The 21,435-nt window shown below is 37.2% G+C and overlaps 1 protein-coding gene across 1 annotated transcript; it reads left to right on the top strand.

Annotated features, from left to right (window-relative positions):
* Window positions 1-1,575: 1,575 nt before the first annotated feature.
* On the top strand, window positions 1,576-20,218 carry LOC134753978 (uncharacterized). The gene is made up of 5 exons (XM_063690022.1): window positions 1,576-1,684; window positions 7,179-7,355; window positions 9,223-9,328; window positions 16,079-16,262; window positions 18,534-20,218. The coding sequence occupies exons 2-5, from the start codon at window positions 7,196-7,198 to the stop codon at window positions 18,636-18,638; spliced, it is 555 nt and encodes a 184-aa protein (XP_063546092.1). The 5' UTR covers window positions 1,576-1,684; window positions 7,179-7,195; the 3' UTR covers window positions 18,639-20,218.
* Window positions 20,219-21,435: the final 1,217 nt, after the last annotated feature.

The following is a 21,435-nucleotide window of genomic DNA, read 5'->3' as shown; positions in this document are numbered from 1 at the left end:
AAAAGAGAGTTGGGTAAGCAATGTAAGCATGCAGGCAGCTCCCGCACTCACCTTGACCATACGGTGCGGGTCAAGATTCCGACAAGCCGGTTACAAAGTATCTCATGGCTATGAACAAAATGAAAACCCACTCGATACCTTCATCTTAAGTAAAGCCAATAACGATTCAAATGTCTTATATTATATGGCTTTAAATAATTTACTTGCAGGCAGGAAAGATATCAGACTCACATTCGTATTAAATAGACGAGATAAGTGGGTGAAAGTAAAAAAAATCGAAACATTAAAACTCGTGCAATAGTTGTGGTTGCGGGACATACCAATCTAGATGATTGCTACGCAATCGAATTATTGTCGTTGCAAGTTAGTAAGTTTGTAGTGGCCCGCAAAGAGTTGAGCCGCCAAAATGTATCTAAGTAAGTGAGCCTCACGGGTATCCGGGCTGTCGTGTCGCCTCCGTAATGCACCGGACGTAGGCAATGTTTCAGTACTTTCAGTCCTTACGCTCCAGTCCGCCGGCGGGAGCGCACGGGACGGCCGCGCGACCCTTCCCGTCTCCCGGCCGAGACCGCCTCCGGACGCGAAGCCGTATCAAATATTTACACAGCCCTAATACTGTTAATAAAATTTCATCGCGCCACTTACCCTTCTCTCCACTCCCGTTCAAAAATATGATTTTACAATAAAGTTGCAGCTTACAGCAAGTACTAAAACTCCGTGTTTTGGTAAGTTTTAAATAACCGTGATGATGACATACATATAAGAAGTTAAAACCGGCCAAATGCAAGTAGGACCATGCTCAGTGTAGGGTTCCGTAGTTACCCTTGTGTCACAATAGGCTGCATTGAACGGGGGCTATCAGTAAGTATCATGTACATTACAAGCAAAAGGGAGTAGGTACCTTCGCAGCGCTTTGTACGTATTTTTACGAAGGGAAGACAACTTTAACCGATCGGTTCGCTATAGTGTTCATTGAGTATTTATTAAGCATTACTTTCATAATTTTTTTTTTTTATTATATTTTTTAACCCATGGTTCAAAAGTTAGAGGAGGTCGCATATTTTTTATCGAAAATATATACTTTATCAAAATATTGTTGGTGACAACTATTCGTTTCGTTTTGAAGGCTTATCCAACAACAATGTTCGCAATGTCAAATATGAATACTCTCTGAAGCCCTTCTCATCAATATAATTTTTTTGGTCGACTTGACCTGATTGAAGAACTTAGGATAATAAAACCAATACGCAGGTATATAACTAGTGAAGTAATACATAGTGGAGTGTCTGCGGACCAAAGGGCGGCCGATGGATGCAATATGGTGGTAAAGTTTTGAATATTCCTTTTCCACAAGGTTCTTTTTTATTATTATTCACAACGACGGGAATTAATCGCGTTAAAACATAGAAATTTCAATCAAGACGAAGGTTTTATGATCTCATCTACATGGAACCCAGTCATTATTAGTAAATGTAACCGAAAACAAATATTTCAAAAATGAAAAATCGAATATCGTGAGTGTTGTGTGTCGATCCGGTGCCATCCCTAGTGCGTAAAACGTTTAAGTTAATGAACACGAAACACGGGTAGTTCGAAAAACTCGCGCACCTAGAAGATATTGATGTCAACTTTAGCCAGTTTTCTCCGAGACCACGGGGACAACGCCGTCCTCGAAACGTCGGAGGTAAATTTAAAACTTATTTTACGCGATTAAGTCCCGTTGCTGTGAATAATAATGAGTAAAAATCGTGAAAGTTTAAATCAAGGTCCTTTTTAACCGACTTCAAGATTTCAAAAGGAGGAGGTTCTCAATTCGGTTGTATGATTTTTTTTAAATGTTTGTTACTCCATAACTCCGTCATTTCTGGACCGATTTTGAAAATTCTTCAGATTGGTCCCGTTTTTGTCAAAACGCAGTTCTGATGATGGGATCCATAAGGAACCGAGGAAACTCCTCAAAAGTGAAAGGCATACATATAGTGATTTTTGTATTTTCATCAACAAATCCTGCATTTACATAAAAAAGTGACATTTGATGAAGTGGAACTTTTTTGAACTGCGATCCTCACAGAACCGAACTGCTATCAGAAAAGTGGGTTAGGTTAGGTTAGAACTGTGACCCTTACAGAAACGAAATGCTATCAGAATATTGGGTTAGGTTAGGTTAGAAATGTGACCCTTACAGAAACGAAATGCTACTAGAAAAGTGGGTGGTTTTACCTCCTTTTAGTTAGGCAAACGGTGCTGTCTTTTTCATTTCATTGTCTGGAGTACACCATCAACAATAAGTAACCTCTCAACGGCATCCCCCTTTGAAGTCGGTTTTTTTTCTTAAAAATTACGTCTCGAACGTACATAAAAATCATTAATACCAAAATTTAGAGCAATCGAACATAATTTAGAGGTCGTGAATAAATAAAACAATTCCACCGTACAAAATGTCTGAAAATAAATTGACCGATCGATTTTTGCAAATCACAAAATCATAGCGACCACTAAATCATTAGCAAATGAGTTCAAATTTGGCACATAGATTACTATTTCATAATAAAATAAAGGGAGCCGTGTGAAGATAAAATTTATTCTACTTTTTTTTCTCCATTCAGAGTTGGACCACCCTAAACGCTAGTGATATAGCCGATCGGACGAGCATAATTTTAAACAGAAGTATATTTTCGGGGTAATTGAGAGGTAAAAACCCGCGCGACGGCCGTATCTTCCGTCACAAGTTTGGCGCGGCGTCCGATATCTTTTGTTTCCTTCTAATTTCCTGGCTTTAAGTCCCGCTCTTAAGTAGTACATACATAGTATATATACGGCATCTATACGGCCTGAATTAAGACTACCGAATTAAGATATAACCGTCGAAAGTCTAAGATATAATCTCTAAGTGACGTTAAAACAAGCTGACTGGCTTAATAAAGTGAAGAGCAATTAACTGGTGAGCCGTTTTTTTTAATTGAATTGGCGCCTTGGCTTAAATGATAATAAAACAAAGTACCTACATAAAAGGCTAAATGGTCAGCCTATCAATCAACCTCATTGAGCGGCCGTATGCGAAAAACTTTTTTAATAAACGTGTCAAACAAAAATGCAGAATGTGTCATTCATTGGCACTTTCGTTACTAAAACAAAGGATGGGCTAACCCTTTCCTCGTTAAGGCGGGAAAATCCTGTATCCAAATGCATATTAATTCAGCGGGGTTGGCCCTGCGCGAGCATTGATTAAATGCCGTTTACGGTCTCAAATCTAGGTTACTTTACCCGTCCGGCGAAGTTATTCGCAAAAACCAAACTCAACGGGGTGTAAGAGATTTGATTAGGTCTCGGACCTCAGTACAATGTTCCACAAAGAGAACGTTAATTACTATACCCTATATTAAATCAATCCCCGTTTTGTTGTTAAAATTGGAAACTTTATTGAAAATATTAATAATCCTAATGTTTATACCGAATTTGGGTTGTTGACACATGTTGAATTTTATAACTAAATCTAGTTAAATATATAGAAAATGAGTAATTTACGAGTATAACAATAAATTGGAAACCTAAAAAATATATGGGGATAATAAAAAATACAAGACCTCAGTTTTTTAACTTCCAAGTAGGAAATAAATAATGGTACCATTCGATTCCTTATATTTTATAAAAAAAATTGTACCGCAACAATATACATAAACGCAATATATCACCGCCAAAATTGCAATTTCCTTCTTTTCCATACATCGAATCGAAGCAATAGCGATGTTACATGGTGACGTCACGATGTATTGGAATTTTGTTAGAAGCGTTTCGTCGGGAAAGTGCGGGTGCCAGACTTTGACCATCATTTGTGACTTTTTTATTGCTTTAAGAAAATGATCCTCAAAACAAACCTGATCGAATGATGACTTGAAACTGTAATATTCCCAATATTATTAGAATACAAGAAAAGTGGTTAAAAAGGGGTTGAAAGTTTGAATCCATTATTTAGAAAGGCCTAATAGCGGATTACAAAAAATAATAATTTCGGCGTTCATGGAAATTCAACCGCTAAGGGGGTTAAAAAGGGGATGAAACTTGAAAGTTTGTTTTGGGGTTCAAATTTTATTTTAAGCTAGGAACTTGAAACTTCATAAAAAGATATATTATTCAGCGTTTTTGAAAATTCATCCCCTAAGGTAGTGAAAAAGGGGTTGAAAGTTTGTATGGAAATCTAGAGTTTTTTCGTGTGCGTGACTTGAAACTTTGTATATAGGCATATTATTAGAATACAGAAAAAGTAATTTCAGCGATTTTGAAAATTCATCCCCTAAAGTAGAGAAACAGGGGTTGAAAGTTTGTATGGAGATCAAAATTTTTTTCAGGTGTGGGAATGGAAACTTTGTATATGGGCATCTTATTATAACACAGGAAGTTTTCGTAGGGTAGTCACACAAATCTCTGTTTTGACATTTTGCTGGAACGTCAGTTAGCCGCGACCACGACCAGTGAAACCTGTGTCGAAACGTCGGTAAATAAAGGTAACAAAATAAATTCGCGATAGACCCGTTTGTAAATGTGATTTAATATTATTAGAATACAGGAAAAGTAATTTCAGCGTTTTTTAAAATTCATCCCATAACAGGGTTAAAAAGACGTTGAAAGTTTGAATCCATTACAAATTCTTTCAAACTTCTTAAAATAGCCGATTACAAATAAAAAGTAATTTCGAAGTTTTTGGAAATTCAACCCCTAAGGGGGTTAAAAAGGGGATGAAAGTTTGTCTTGGGGTTCAAATTTTATTTTAAGGTAAGAACTTGAAACTTTGCAAAAAGGTATTATTTTAGAAAACAAGAAAACTAATTTCAGCGTTTTTAAAAATTCATCCCTCTAGGTGGTAAAAAGGGGTTCGGTTTAAAGAAATTTTATTGTCTAAGAAATTACAGAAATTTCGCTTATAAGACAACTTATAAATAGCTAACTTAAAGTAATTATTTACAAATAACGCAATAAGTAAGCACTTATGATAATGTTTAACAATAAACAATTGCATTTGCATTTGCAACTAAATTTAAATACAAGAATAAAACTAAGAATTGACCCTAATTTCATTTCATTTTTTTCATTTCATTTATTTATTTCTCTCATATAAGCTTACAGTAATATACCAAATCGCTTACACGGTAAACATTATTATTAATGGTCTTAACGTAAGGTTTAGATTTAATTGGTTAGTAATAGGAATATGAGGTTATGAGGGTATATTTTTTGTTCGACTCATGACTGCCAGACTTGTTAACGGGGCAAGTTAAACGAGAAAGTTTGTATGGAGATCAAATATTGTTGTGAGTGCGAAACTTGAATCTTTGTTAAAGGGCATATTATTAGAATACAGGAAAAGTAATTTCAGCGATTTTGAAAATTCATCCCCTAAGGTGGTGAAACAGGGGTTGACAGTTTGTATGGAGATCAAAAAAATTTTAGTGCGGGAATGGAAACTTTGTATATGGGCATATTATTAGAACACATATTAAATCACATTTACAAACGGGTCTATCGCGAATTTATTTTGTTACCTTTATTTACCGACGGAAAAAACGACGACGACGGTTTGAAAATGTGATGTCTACCTCAAACTTAAAATGCACTTTTCGTAGGGTAGTCACACAAATCTCTGTTTTGACATTTTGCTGGGACGTCAGTTAGCCGCGACCCCGACCAGTGAAACCTGTGTCGAAAGGTCGGTAAATAAAGGTAACAAAATAAATTCGCGATAGACCCGTTTGTAAATGTGTTTTTATATTATTAGAATACAGGAAAAGTAATTTCAGCGTTTTTTTAAATTCATCCCGTAACAGGGTTAAAAAGGGGTTAAAAGTTTGAATCCATTACAAATGCTTTGAAACTTCTTAGAAAGGCATAATAGCCGATTACAAAAAAAAAAACCGACGTTTTTGGAAATTCAATCCCTAAGGGGGTTACAAAGGAGATGGAAGTTTGTCTTGGGGTTCAAATTTTATGTGAACCTAGGAACATGAAACTGCAAAAATGTATTATATTAAAAAACAAGAAAACCAATTTCAGCGTTTTTTAAAATTCATCCCCCTAGGTGGTAAAAAAGGAGTTGAAAGTTTGTATGGAGATCAAACATTTATTCAAGTGCGGGACTTGAAACTTTGTATGTGGGCATATTATTAGAATACAGGAAAAGTAATTTCAGCGTTTTTTTTTAATTAATCCCCTAACAGGGTCAAAAAGGGGTTGAAAGTTTGAATCCATTACAAATGCGAAAATCTTCTAAGAGGGTTGAGGGATATAGAGAACGTTTTTTTTTTCAGTTAGGGGCTTGAAACTTCGTAGTTTGTGAAAGACAAATTAAATTTCATGCGTTGTATAATTATTGACCAATGATTAACCGCGTCCCTACTGACATCTTTTGCTGCATAATGTTTTATGCTCATGTAAAATACTTATATAACCACCAACATACAAAGCCACGCGTACGAAGTCGCGGGCACCAGCTAGTTAATAATAATGCAATTTTTGGTCCCATTTTGGTGCCCGGAAATAGGTACGGGTACCTACATATATAATTATGTAACTATTAACAACTACTATATTTGAAACATTCTATCAATAAGTACATACACGGCGTATATTTTATAACTTTATCTTAAAAACTTAGGTGTGACATACTGTCAAGACAAATTATAAAAAAGAACTATACGACAGTAAGGCATATACTATGTATCGTCGGGTGACAAGCAAAAGTCACTAAGTACCACCACAAGTTCATAGCCAAAGTGAACCGTATTATTATCCGAATAAGGTTGACACTTGTTTAATTATTTTTCAGTAATTAGTGATATATTCGATTTGTATTTTTACCCGTTGAAGGCACTGAAACAGAGTAGGTGTCCTCTTGAGCTCAGGCGGCACGCGGTGGTCGAAGACACAAGTGGTACTTACGCTTTGTAGCGAAAAGCGCCCATTAACAGAGAACCTTTTTTATCAGTTAGGGGCTTGAAACTTCGTAATTTGTGAAAGACAAAATTTCATGCGTTGTATAATTATTAACATGATGATTAACCGTCCCTACTGATATCATTTGCTGCATAATGTTCTATGCTCATCTAAAATATATAACCACCAACAAACAAATCTACGCGTATGATGTCGCGGGCAACAACTAGTACAGTATACTTTTATTCTGTTAGCAGTAGCCGTGACTGCAATGGCACGAACGACAAGATACCCTCTCGGGCTGCTGACGTCGCTCGACAGCAGCACGACGAGTGCGACGGCGGCGGCGGCGCCCACCGCCGCTACCGTCACAGTTGCCAAGCAAAGTGCCAACAACAAACGGCCTACACCTATCATCATTTATCCGACCGGTAAGTAACTGAACACACAAGTCCAACGTCACCAAGTCCTTCAGACCTGCACATCAGATAAATTTGATGATAAACATCCACGAATGGATGATAATTGATAAATAGTAATCCACTAGAAGGATTACAATAGCACAGCGATAGCGTACCAGCAGATAAAAATACAGTCATTTAATAAAATTAAACAATGTAATTTAATTTTAAAATCTTAATTATCATATACTTATTTTTCCCTTTGCAAACTTTAGTTAGTTACCCCACTATGGGAACTAGTATGTACGTGGCTATGTTTGTGTCGTGTACACCCCGTAGCGTCAAAACTATTGAGCAAATAACGTGTCAAACGATACGTTTAAAATTGATATGTTTTTAAAATCGCGAGTGATAAGGCTACATTTTAACTAAAGACCTATTAAGATGAATAAAGTCTAAGAAAAAAACGTGCCTCGGAAAATCTAGAAAAAATTATGCTCAAAAAGATGGCGCCATACCTTTGACCTATACTCGTGTAGATGCGACTCCGTTTGACATTTAACAATTTTAACAGATATCAGTGAAAGAAAAAGTTATGAAAGGTTTGGCTATTTGACAACGAAATTTAAGTAAGTAGATTATATATATTTAACTTACAAGTGATGATGTTGAGACTGTGTTTGTGTTAGACCGTTTCGTTCTCGTGGCATGGGCGTACAGACCACTCGAAATGGGTTGCCTTGTCATTCGGTTGCTGCTTACCTAACTAGGTCGATGCGAACACGGAGCACGGCACAAGGAACACCCCCTGCTCGCCTTGCTGACTAATCGCACCCACAAACGATACCCAGACACACACACAAAATCTCTCGAACTCCAAAACTATATAGACTTAAACTATATAGATATTACTTATTCCATAGAGTAAACTGAGATATAAAGCGTGTATTTACCTACCTATCCTCCGCTCCGCGGTAGGGTACTTTTATATTAAATTTATGGCTCTACGTCTTCTTATCCATAATTTGCAAGTATAATATTTTTTCGACCTGCATTCAGTTTACTCTTAGTATCTAATTCTGGATACGAGAATTATTTAGACTAGGTACTAGTCTTTGCAAAAAGAAAAGTCTTAGGATGTATTGGTTCCCCTATATTCCACGACTCTTCCCTTTCCGCACAGACAACTCACATACGTGCGGCTTATCGATTTAAGACCAATGCAGTACAATAGTTTCTTATTTTAACCAATGCGTTCTTGTTAAGTGGTAAATTTCGCGTGCATAAACTCATTATCGTAAAACTTTGTTAAACCCATTTAACCATTTGGGACGTCTTATAGATTGTAAACTTTGGAATGATCGATTTTAAACAACTGAGACGCTTCTTTGCTGCTATTGTTGAATATTAACCTAAACGATAATTCCTGCGACAACAGTCTGCTTGTTGGAAACTCTGCTCTGCTCTGGTCTGCTCTGTTCAAAGTTTGGTATAATTTTTATGTCCCACTTGGTCGCTACAAAGCTCCTAACGTACTAAATATGAATTGACGTATTCGGAACAACAGTCTGGAGAGATGCAGCCGATGAAAGCTTTCTTAATACAAATCTCGCTTTACGGTGCTAACGAACTCTGAATACTAGTACTTAACCCCGTTCTAGCACAGTAAAAAACGGAGCACCATTGCACTAAACATTCTACGAGTGAGGCGCAGAAATCCAGGATAAACCTGCCAAATACATGTACATTTGTGCCGTTTTCAATCAAAAGGGTACTTATTGTCGCTTGTCAATACGGTGCTATTTCCTTAAAGCTTCAATTTGAAATCAACCTTATCGACAACCGACAATATGGTACCTTTTAGTTGAAAACGTCACATTTTATTATTTGTTTTCAGTGACTCCGGAATCAATAGTGGTGCCGATTGTGTCATGCATATTCGGTTTTCCATTGCTGGCATTGACCGTTATATGTTGCCTTCGAAGAAGAGCGAAACTGGCTAGGTAAGATGTTTTTAAAGTGCACATGGTATTTTCGCCAAAGCGTAGCGTATTTGATTCTTGGATGTAATCGAAACTTCGAAACGTCTTAGAAACCTTTATCGATTTTTAGGGCCAATTTTTATGTAGGGGATACTGGGGTCAATTGGAACGATTTTGACATTTTTGACTACTGGGCTTTTGTCTAATTTCTGGGGTCAAAAGCCTTTTTATCAATATTTTATGACTTTATAGTTTATAATTATGCCAATATGTAATTTCTCTTAGATATTGGCATATTTATTGCACCAATATTTTTTGATTTATGTATTGTAGATGAACGCCCCGAAAATTAGTCCGAAACAATCATCGGACACAAGAAGTAACGGATAATATGATATGATGATATTTTGCGATCTTTTTGTTGAGTTTGGCTTCCAATTTTATTTTATTTTTCGGATATATTTGTATTGTTTCTAATGCCACCACAATAATTGTTTTAATTGACGTTTGTATTAATATAGGATGTTTGAGGATGAACACCCTGCCGATGGCGAGCGGTGCGGTGATAGAAAGCGGCCGTTGGCATCATGTCAAACAATTCTTCAGAGCACAGCCCATTGTACAAGCGGTAGAACACGCATAAGGAGGCGAAGTCTCTCCTTAGACTTAAAGGTTCAATACCGCTTGTGAGTTTGGGATCGTCGACGATTCGTACAGCGCGCCTTTGGACTGAGTCGAAGGGTCCAAGCTGGCATCCAGGTGCTCCTGCCCAAAGGTGACAGCAGTACTCCATATGCGGTCTGACTTGTGATTTATATAGCAGCAGTCTTTGCCCCGGAGTAAAGTATCGCCGTGCTTTATTGAGCACACCGAGTTTTTTGGATGCCAGATCAGCCTTCCCTTCCAGGTGGCTACGGAATTGGACGTCACTGGTGATGTCGACACCGAAGATCCCAATACTCCCGGACATGGTAAGGGCTGTGCCTTCATCCTCACACCCTAGCACCTAAATGGTCGCGTACTGTAAGGTTTAAGAGGAATTTCCTCCCGCGTACGCTTCGGCTGTGGAATGAGCTCCCTGCCGAGGTTTTCCCGAGGGGCTACAGTATGGGGTTTTTCAAAAAAGGAGTGTACAGGTTTTTAAAGGGTCGGCAACGCGCGTGTAATATCTCCGGTGTTACAGGCGTCCATAGGCTACGGTAACTGCTTACCATCAGGCGGGCCGTACGCTTGATTGCCACCGACGTGGTATTAAAAACAAGTTAAACTACGCATAAAAATACGGAAGACTGCTGGTGCACAAAAACCATGTACTTATAGAAGCTTCATAAAGCTGCTAATTCCTTATAAAACCCTACCTGATAAAAAAAATTGAAGATGCCTACTGGCTCTTGGTCAGTCACGGCTTATCCTGGCAAGTTTTGTGTAAATGGCAAAAAATTGGTACAAAAATTCATCAAAAAAAAAGCCTCATCGAAAAATAGAATGAAACTTGTATGTCAGGATAGCTGCCATTGAAGACAGTAAAAAAAAGTGGTTGGCAGGTTCCTGTGTCCGATTGAATTCCGATTGAAATTCCGATTGAAAAAATTGAACGAAGAAAACGGATTATAATAGCTAAATTAAACCTGTTGACATATATCTTGGTCGGCCTCACCTTAGCCTGGCAGTTTTTGCAGTCCGACCACATTTATAAAAAAATATTTTTAATTTCAATGTTGAGAATATGGTTTCTTCATTGCTTAAACTATTTTTTTAAGCATATCAGTACAAAGAAATAATAACAACAATACAATTGTAACTTAAGACTAGTCAAAAAGTCGCCCCCGAGTTTGTCCCTGGCGCGGCGCAAAGGTACCCATCAATGTAAATGTATGGAGCAGGAACAAGAAATCCATTAAATATTACTCAAGAACCGCAAACAAACCATATTCTCGCAGATGGTAATACTATGAATTTTTTGTGATTTTTTGCCAAACTACATATATCCGTCACGGGTGCGTTTTTTTAAAATCATTAATTGTTTCTATAGAAAAAACACAAAAACCAAAGTCAATATTGTAAGGATTTTTTTAATGAAATGGGTTTTGCCTAGTATGTTTATGCTAACATAAGTTTCAAACGATTTGAGTTGAAAAGAGTACAGCTATGATTTTTTTTAGGCGGAATAAAAAATCAAAGTATCTGAAGATCCGCAACAAATACGGTAAACCCTCGCAGATGGTAATACTATGAATAATTTGTAATTTTTTGGCATACTACATACCATGGTTGCATTTTTTTTAAATCATTAATTGTTTGTATGGAAAAAACACAATAACCAAAATTCCATTTCATTCAAAATATCCTAATAATGTTTTTTAGGATTTTTTGAATGAAATGGGTTTTGCCCAGTATGTTTATGCTAACTTGTAAGTTTCTGATGATTTGAGTTGAAAATAGTAGTCATGATTTTTTTTTCAAAAAAAAGGACGGAGCCGGTACAAAAAATCAAAATATCTCAAGAACCGCAATAAATACGGCAATATCCTCGCAGATGTTTATCCCACGAATTGTTTGTGATTTTTTGGCATTCTACTATCCGTGACGGGTGCGTTTTTTTTTTAAATCATTTTTGTTTTTTTTATTCATTAATTGTTTCTATAGACGCAGCGTGCATCAGACAAAAGTGAACGCAACCATATTAAATGTATGAAACCGATATGCGTCACGACACAACACGACACGAAATGTGAACTGGGCTTTATGGATTGTGAATAAAAGATAAAACTCCCTAGGGAGTTAAGGGAGTTATAGCTTACTTTTTTTTATATCACTATTTCATACGAACTAAGTAGTTTGTTTAAAATCACGGTATAAGGCAGTTTTACTTTTAAAATACTGACGTTTATCATTAATATTTTTGTTTATGATTCAAAATATTAAATTTATTTATTTAATTTAATAGCCGAGCCGTTTAAAATATTTTTTACACAATTTTCAATCGTGGCCGAATGCTGAAGGTCTATGCATTGCATTCGATGCCTAACCTGTCAAGAAATTACAATATGGCGGACGAATGTTTGAAATGTCACCGCATTCAAAATTATTTCGCTTAAAATTTAATGTTCGCAGTGTAATGAAAACCATTGTGTGTAACTCCGGGGGTAACTCCTGCGGCTGTCGGGAATTATAGGCCTCGTTTAGAAAATCTCGCTTACTGTTTGCATCGCCTGTAAATATGCAATTATGCAAGGAAAATCAATCATTATATGTTTTTTCTGTTCAATAAACACGCTCAACAACACCTATTAATTAATTAACAGTGGAAATACGTAACTATTTTATAACATTATTGCAAATAGGGTCATTGCGCTAGTTTTCGTCGTGCTCTAATTTTCGTCCTACCTACTTTGCTGCACAAATTTGGACTTATTACAATCCTTAATGTCTAAACAGTATAGGTATCTATCTACCTACATAAAAATGATATTTCGCAAGTAGCTAATTAAAAATGAAATATATTATTTGTTAATCCCTCAAGTAGACGAAAACTAGAGCATGGACGGAAACTAGCGCAATGACGCCAATGATCCCATATATTATAGTTTAAAAACGTAGTTGCCTTGAAGTAAATTAGTTAAATACTTTTATTAGATTGTAATGGCTGTCATGTTACAACAACTCCATGCATAACTCTATCAGTATTATTTTCTTTTTAAGTTTTGCGCGCCATGCGAATAGAAAATTACTTCTTAAGTAAGTTAAGTCAGCTGCAAATACCTATACCTACCGTACCGTACGTTTAAAATCGTATGTACGTACACGTACAGTATGTTTAACATCTGGGTTCTGTGTGGCTATCACCAGTTTGGCACTGACAACTGACATAAACGCTATCGAGAACGTAACTTACTTTCTATGCATCTCGCTCGTACTCGCATATTAGTGCAAGCGAGATGTATAAAAAGTAAATTACGTAGACGTTAGGGTATATGTCAGTTTTGACATGGTCAATCACTCATGGCACGGGTACCTACTTGACTATACATTCCCCACCACCGGAACGGAAGAAAGCATAAAATTTGGCATTCATGTAGCATTTTGTTTTTATGATATGGGCTATGAACGGTATAATACATAAAAGAGCACAAAACGTTGGTTTAATGCCCTTCTTTTGAAAAATTTAAGCCATTTTTGCCGTACTGTAATTGTAAGGCACAAAAACATAGTTATATCGCGAAAATTTACAAAATTTGCGCAACTCGTAAGTTAGAAAAGGATAAAAAATCAACAACTATTGTAGAGAAGTTAATGGGAATAATGGGAGTCAAATAGGAGGAATGGAGGAAACGACTACTTGACGAATTGTTTATCAATCGGGGTAATTGCCACTATGGGATTATTGCGTCTATTCGAGTAATTTTTTAAACAACATTAGTTACTACAGCTCCCTCCATCTAGAGAAAAAGGTCAGAACTACGAGTTGGAGGACAACATGTAATACAGAGGGCGTTTTACCGAATCGTATTCAAATAGTTGGCGACTTTGAGAATTAGTTTCACCCCAGACCTACACGGTGTATGAGGTAAGTCAACAAAATCCGTTTACATCTTGGAGGATATTAATTTAACTTGGCAAAATGCGTCAATAATGTTAAGGTAATTGCATCAATGTGACGCATTTGCCCCATTGTCAGTGGTCAACAACCTTTTTACTAAATATGTAGCTTTACCATTATACTTGATACGTAGTTTTAGCAGCTATTCAAGAAAGTTTCGTCAGTATTAGAGAAGCTCTCGAAGTTAAAATTTCAGCCCTTCGACTATGTAAAATTTTCTAATACTGGCTTTTCTATGGAACGCATCTTTCTTCTTGCTTGCCAAGCTTTGCAATATAAGGAATATATTTTCCATATTTATTTTTTCCCAGAAACACTATCGCCCGCACTAGAATAAAACCTCTTTATTTTTTTAATATTAGTTTTTTAATCGACTTAAAAGGCTTAAAACATCTTGAAATTAGGCTTGGATAAATGCGTCTACAAATTAGGGACACATTTATGCAAATTATACTATTTTCTACTTGATGTTCTTAATTGCTGTATTTGGCCCCTTGTATTGATTTTACCTTCTAAAATACTGTATTATGAACACGTTTTATGAGGTTTGAAAAGTCTTATCTTAATTGTTTATAAATTATTTTAAAAAGACGCAATTTGCCCAACTGGGGCAAAAACGTCAAAATTTCCGTTTAAAAAAAAACCTATATATTTTAATTATAGGGCAACGAAAAAGTTACATACTTCGCGAATTATCTTGACAAAGAGTTGTAGAAAGCACACAGCAAAATAATATTTCAATACACTTAATAAATATTTCATAATATGGGGTTAAAGGAGAGTAAAATAATATTAACAAAACAGTAACGCATTTACCCCGGTTGACCGTACTTCCATTTTTGTACCTACATAGGTACTCGTAAACTACATGAATGCATTTATGAATGCCAAGTTTCATGCTTTCTTCCGGATGGCACGGTATATTTAAATTTATTAGGGAAAAAGCCAGTACTGTATGTGTTGTGAAGCGAATTGTTGCATGACGTTGTATATTTACTACAAGTAACGAGTTTATCCGCAATGAAATATACCTAATTACCTAATACGCATCTACTTTTACACGAAGTATGTATGTCATATATGAAGCATATTTTGTGTATAAAATAGTTGGATTTGACGCCTGGAAGCGAAGTTATGTTAGTACGAGATTCTTTTAATTATAATCATAATTCATAATAATTTATTTTCTTCTCTTTCTTACACAAATTGACTGTCCCACGGTAAGCTCAATAATGCTTGTGATGTGGGTACTCAGACAGGGTATACAAATACTTGAATATATAAAAAACATCCATGACTCACGAACTCTGTGCTCATCACACAAATAAATGCCCTTACCGGGATTCGAACCCAGGACTATCGGCTTCACAGGCAGGGTCACTACCCAGCTCCCCACTAGGCCAGACTGGTCGTCATTCATGTACTTACAACATAATAAGTAACATATGTGAAACATGAACCCTGGCAAGGTAGCAAATTAGATTTATTTGATTTACCAGAAAATGTGTGAATCAATTTTTTTTAGTTATGTCAATTTACTCTAGGGTGATATGTAAGTGAATATTCCTTTAGTAAAATAATAAGACTTTTTATACAATAAGTTTTAGCATGCTTAATCTCCTGTATTGTGCCTTTATGTAATCTATTTTTAGCCACCCCAGGCCCCGCCCCTATGCAATGTATTGGCAGCAATGCAGAAGCACGCGCGGCGAATATACAACTCTATAACCCATCCTAGTATATATAGATGGTAATTGACCGCGCCTTAACTACTCGTATTTGCCCAAATATTTGTGGTGCATATATATTTAAATTAGTATTAAGTTTTAATCTGGACACACCTCTCCGCCATAAATTAAACATTCACCATAATAGACCCTACCTCTATATTTTGATACTTTTTACTTCTTTCACTTTCACAATCATACCAGCCGCGTAACCTGTTTCTTCAAGTTATTGGGTTAGCTGTAATTCGATAAATTCTCAATCGGGAAAAATTACTAATTAATTTATTTTTGTGTTGTGTTGAATTGCCATGTTATTGGACATTAGTCGAAATAAAATTTTGCCAAAAATTGGTTGTAAATTAAAATCGTCAATAGAAAATTTGGCAATGATTTAGTTTGGAAGCATAACGACCTGAAGATGACAAAGAAAATATTTGCTTATAGAGAACGAGCTCGACGCCGAAATTGCGATCTAGATCGCGGCGAGCTGTCCGTGGTGCGGCTATCACCTGTGAAAGCGCGGGCGCGCGCGGTCAGTCTGGCGCGGGCCTCGCGCCCGCTCCCGTCCCTCGAGCTGGACACCGTGCTAGAGGAGCGCTCCGACCCCGAGCAGACGACGTTGTCGCAAGTAAGGCTTGTACACCGTTTGTCGCTAGTGAACACTGAGACATGCTGTGCAGCTGATTAATGGACAGCGTTTACTTAAACGTGCCAGTTGCACCATCGCATTTGCCAGACTGATCAACGTTACCCGGCGCGCCGCGGCGGTTTACTATGAAACTTTCCATACAATTAAATTTAGCGAACTCTTTAACGATGAAAAACAGTTTGGTGCAACCGACCCTTAGAGCCGGTTGTAGCAAACCATCTGTCACCGAAGTAACGTAAAACCGCAAAATTGTAGGAATAAATTGTAACACTTTTTTTTCTCCTAGTAGAATCATTAGTGCTCGTTATTCTGACTAGAAATAACCTATTTAAGATTTCTGGGATTATTAAGAACTCCAAATTATTAAGTAATAAAATATTTGACTTAGATAAATAAACGAACCAGATTGTAATTAACAGAAACACAACCTGATCAACTTGACCTTAAAGAACAGTCAGCAAGAGTGCTAAAGGGGCCCACTGACTATCAGTCCGCCGGACGATATCGGCCTGTCAGTTTGAACTAAAAATTGACAGTTCCGAACAACTGACAGGCCTCACAGGCCGATATCGTCTGGTGGACTGATAGTCAGTGGGCCCCTTAATAATAGTAATAAAATACGGGTGACCGGTGTAGTACTCAAGCAATTAATGAAAGCAATCTGGTTAAATTACGTAGTTATAGGTAATTTACATCACTACTATGTATTTTCAACATGAATGAACATCAGTAATTTCAGCAAGTTAATATGTACATCCGAATAAATACGATGTACCTACTTAGGTAATAGAAGTAGCTCGTTAGCCTTAAAAGCCAACCATATAGTTAAATAAATATATGGTTGGATTATATATTATGTAATGTAAGTCTTAAACGAGAAATTATGATACAGAAAAAGTCGCATTCTCTCAAACACCTCCACAAGCATCTGGGGGCATGGTAGTGCCCCGCCAAGACGAGCAAAGCGAAGCGCAAGGGCACTACCTTTCTCGAAGCGCTTGGTCGTTTTTTTTAACCCTCATAACTTGGGTTTGGATAATACCAGATAAACAAAATTCTCAGAATATGATGTCATTAGTGGACTTATTAAGCGTACAAAAATTCTATTACATAGCTCTTATACTTTAGATTTGATTCATTATTCAGATCCCACTGTGTCCCACTGCTAGGCAAAGGCCTCCCCCCTCTTTTTCCACTCGTCTCTGTTTAGTGCTATGTCTGGCCAGCCTCTCAGAAAGTAGTCCAAGTTATCCCGCCATCGCCGACGAGGTCTGCCGGATCACCGGTTAGACTCGTGGGGCTCCCACTCAGTGGTTAACTTGGCCCACAAGTCGGCCGGCATTCGGCAGACATGACCAGCCCAGTCCCATTTCAACTTAGCCGCTTTCCAAGCTACGTCTATTATTTGGGTCTTAGAGCGCAGCGTGGTGTTTCGGACTCGATCCCTTAATTTTACACTTAATATGCTGCGCTCCATAGATTTGATTCATATCTAAAAAAAAACGATTTCGTCACTCACTCACTGATGATCATCAAAACCTTTAGGGTACTTCCTGAAATCCTAGGAAGCTGAAATTTGGTATGTAAACTTTCCAAACAATTTTTTTTCGAACCCTTTAAGAGTCCCCGGCAAGCTCGGCCGAATTTTACCTTCCCATACAAAGGGAGTTTCGTTCTCATTTTAAGACTACGTGTTGGATAGTAATGAAACTTTGCACATACAATGACATAAGGTATATCTAGGTCTGTAATTAGTTTATATAGCTCCAATAATTAAAATCAAATTAGCTATAAAATAATTTGATTTGTTCCCAAAAGTTGTGTATATAGCTCCAATTTATAAAACAAACGAAATAGCGCCAAAACAGGTTATGTATGAAAAACTTAAATTCGCTGTATTTTTTTTTACTATTGTATCTGAACCTACATAAACTAATTACAGACTCTCGGCTAGATATACCTTATCCTATTGTAAGATTTGTAAGTACAAGTTCCAGAGCAATCTAGCTAGTCGTTTTAAAATGAGAGCGTAACTACGTTTGTATGGAGAACCGAGCTTGCCAGGGACTCTTAACGATGTCAAACAGTTTGGTGCAACCGACCCTTAGACGTCATAGACAAAGTTCTTTAAATCATAGGTATTTTTACAAATATTCCTGCTGAATAACTGGACCAGACCATTTTAACGTTCGTTTCGAATGAGACAAATGTCATTTTAGTGAATTAAGTATAAAAGTGTAATATATTTAGGTGGAGATGACTCCAGACCGTGAAGTGGGCGCGATCCTATTCGGCGCGGTGGGCGCAATAGGCACGGCGGCGGCAACGGCGGCCGCGTGTGCGCGCGACAGCTAGCGCCGGGGCTCGGCGCAGCTCGGCGCGCGCTCGCCGCTCTGGGCCGCGCTGACCAGCCAGCCACTGGACGCTGACGACCCCGACCCCGATGACCTGGACGCGAACGCGGAAGACCCCGAGCTGGAGATTGACGAGCCCAGCTAGCAACTGGACGAGCGCTCGGTGGCTGACATCGGCGAGCATATCAAACTCTTCCTAGACATTCCCCTTAGATTTTAGCGAATATCAGCCGCATATCCGCAGCTTGTGAGGTCTCAATGTTAGTGTAAACTAGAGCTTAGTCGTGCCGTTATACCTACTCTACTCATAACTTGCAGAGAAGCTTTGCGTAATCTGCAATAAAGTTTGAATTTAAGACCCGCAACAACTAATCTCACTTTACTGCTTGAAGACAGAGAGGAGTGCTCGGTTAGCGATGAAATTTGAGTCCAACTATAGTCTACGTAGTTCAATAAGCTTTAATCTACTCCGACGCTTACGTTCTTGTCATAATAGCTGGTCTTTTACTTTTCTCAGCTCGTAATTCGTAAACGTTTGTAATCTCGGCAAGGTCCTATAAATTTGTTAGAGGTTGTCATTGTTAGTTTATACGAACACAACATATTTAAATTCGTTAGGTATTCAGTAGATATATTTATATCTATATATTATAGGTTTTAATTACTAACGCACACATATCTAAGAGGGTTAATAAGGGGATGAAAGTTTGTATGGGGTTTATTTTAAGCTAGGAACTTGAAACTTCGTACAAAGATATATCATTAAAATACAAGAAAACTAATTTGTATGGAGCTCAACAATTTTTTTTAAAATGCGGGACGAATCTTTGTATAAAGGCATATTATTGGAATACAAGAAAAGGTATTTAAGCGTTTTTATTAAATATTCATCCCCTAAAAAATCCATTACAAATGCTTTGAAACTTCTTAGATAAGCATTGTATAAGATTACAAAAAAAAGTTATTTCAACGTTTTTAAAAATTCAACCCAAGGGGTTTAAAAAGGGGGTGTAAGTTTATATGTGATACTAATTTTCTTTCAAGCTAGGAACTTGAAACTTGGTAAAAGGGCATTAATTTCACCGTTTTTGAAGTTTGTATTAAAATTTTCCATTGGGAGCGATATTTTTTTAAATAGTGGACTTGAAATTCTTCTTGAATTTTTTTAGTTAGGGGCTTTAAACGTCGTAGTTTGTGACAGACAAATTTCATGCGTTTTATAATTATTAGCAAATGATTAAGCGTCCCTACTGAATTACTGATATCTTTTGCTGCATAATGTTCTATGCTCATGTAGAATATATAACCAGCAAAGTGTTTATTTTTCCAAGTCAAAGTACAAACATACAAATCCACGCGTACAAAGTCGCGGGCAACAGCTAGTAGTATATAAATGTGCAGTAGGTTCGATAATTATTAATAAGGAAATGTTATATAGTAGAAGTCCCAAGACCAAGTATATACTTATGAGATAAGCTGTTAAAATTAACTAGTTTCCCATGTTTGTAACTAATCTTAACAACTTTAAAACTGTTTACTTAATTATGTGGCGCGTGGAAATATTCATGTGTACTTTACTACTTTATATTTTGAATGTACTTATTAATGAATTGCTAAAATTAATTAATTAAATTGATTAGACATTAGACCCTTACTTATTATAGTCCTTGTAACAAGAGTATACAACAAAATTATACAATACCAAACCAGAGAAAAGGAAAACAACTTGCGAGTGTTATTTTGCAAGTCATAGCAGCCGCGGGTCAAGGTTACTAACTCGACATCAACTAATTCTTATTATAAAATATAACATGATCGCCGTTGCGCCAATCTTATACCTACCTATTCTCTGCAGCAACGGCCTGAGGGCCTACCGCGAACCACGTTCGACGAGTTGCCTCCCTGTCACACTTACATACGAATTAACAAGTGTGACAGAGAGGCAACACGTCGAACGTGATTCGCGGTAGACCCTCTGGGCCTGACACTCTTTGATAGAGAAATATAGTCTTATTGCGATACCTGTAAAAGGAAGGAGAAAATAGTGCCATTTGTCTTTATCACCGACTGGGCATTAACCACTATACGAGTTTTCGCCCGGGAGGCGATGACTGACGAAATTTGCGCCTGACCCGCGGTCTACAACTGGCAAGATACCGTATCTGGACCTTCTCTACACCGCCGTTCAATGATTAGGTAAGCCCGGCTTTCAGGGCTGCGTAGTTGTATTAGGTAAGTTCGTGATTGATTATTCGCCGATTATTTTGTTGGTGTGTTAATAAGCGGCTCACTGCAATTAGGACCATCGTTCCAACGCTTCACTGAGCACAGATTACACGGTGCATATGTATATTGAACATTGGTATTGATTATCAGTTCATTATCCTTTTCTTTGAAAATACAGGGATTTAAATTGTTTCGAATAATAACACGGTAAATTTAACTGGGACTAGTTAGGACCATTGTTTGTAATACGTACTGATGACGTTTATTTTAAACGTCGTTTTTAGGGTTCCGTGGTCAACTTAAATTTCGCCATGTCCGTCTGTCTGTCTGTCCATCTATCCCTCTGCGTCTTTGCTCAGTGATGGTTCGTCGTGCTAGAAATCAATCATGCCGACAAAGTGGTAAAATAAAAACAAGAAAATTTGTTTTTACTGTACATCTAAAGTGGATGTATGTTTTTTTTTTCGCTTTTACCCTATGGTGTGGAGTGTCGTTGGATAAGTCTTTCAAAACGAATAGGGGTCTTCAACAACCATTCTCAGTAAAGTAAACATGTTCAGAAATAATCGCTC

Source organism: Cydia strobilella, chromosome Z, assembly GCF_947568885.1.
Source record: "Cydia strobilella chromosome Z, ilCydStro3.1, whole genome shotgun sequence".
Classification (NCBI taxonomy): domain Eukaryota; kingdom Metazoa; phylum Arthropoda; class Insecta; order Lepidoptera; family Tortricidae; genus Cydia; species Cydia strobilella.
This window is presented reverse-complemented; position numbering and strand designations above follow the sequence as displayed.

Excerpts from the sequence above, each read along its gene's own strand:
- LOC134753978 (XM_063690022.1), top strand. The coding sequence starts at position 7,196 with ATGGCACGAACGACAAGATACCCTCTCGGGCTGCTGACGTCGCTCGAC. Across the intron at positions 9,329-16,078 it reads AGAAGAGCGAAACTGGCTAG|AGAACGAGCTCGACGCCGAA; the intron begins GTAAGATGTTTT and ends ATTTGCTTATAG. Across the intron at positions 16,263-18,533 it reads AGCAGACGACGTTGTCGCAA|GTGGAGATGACTCCAGACCG; the intron begins GTAAGGCTTGTA and ends TAATATATTTAG.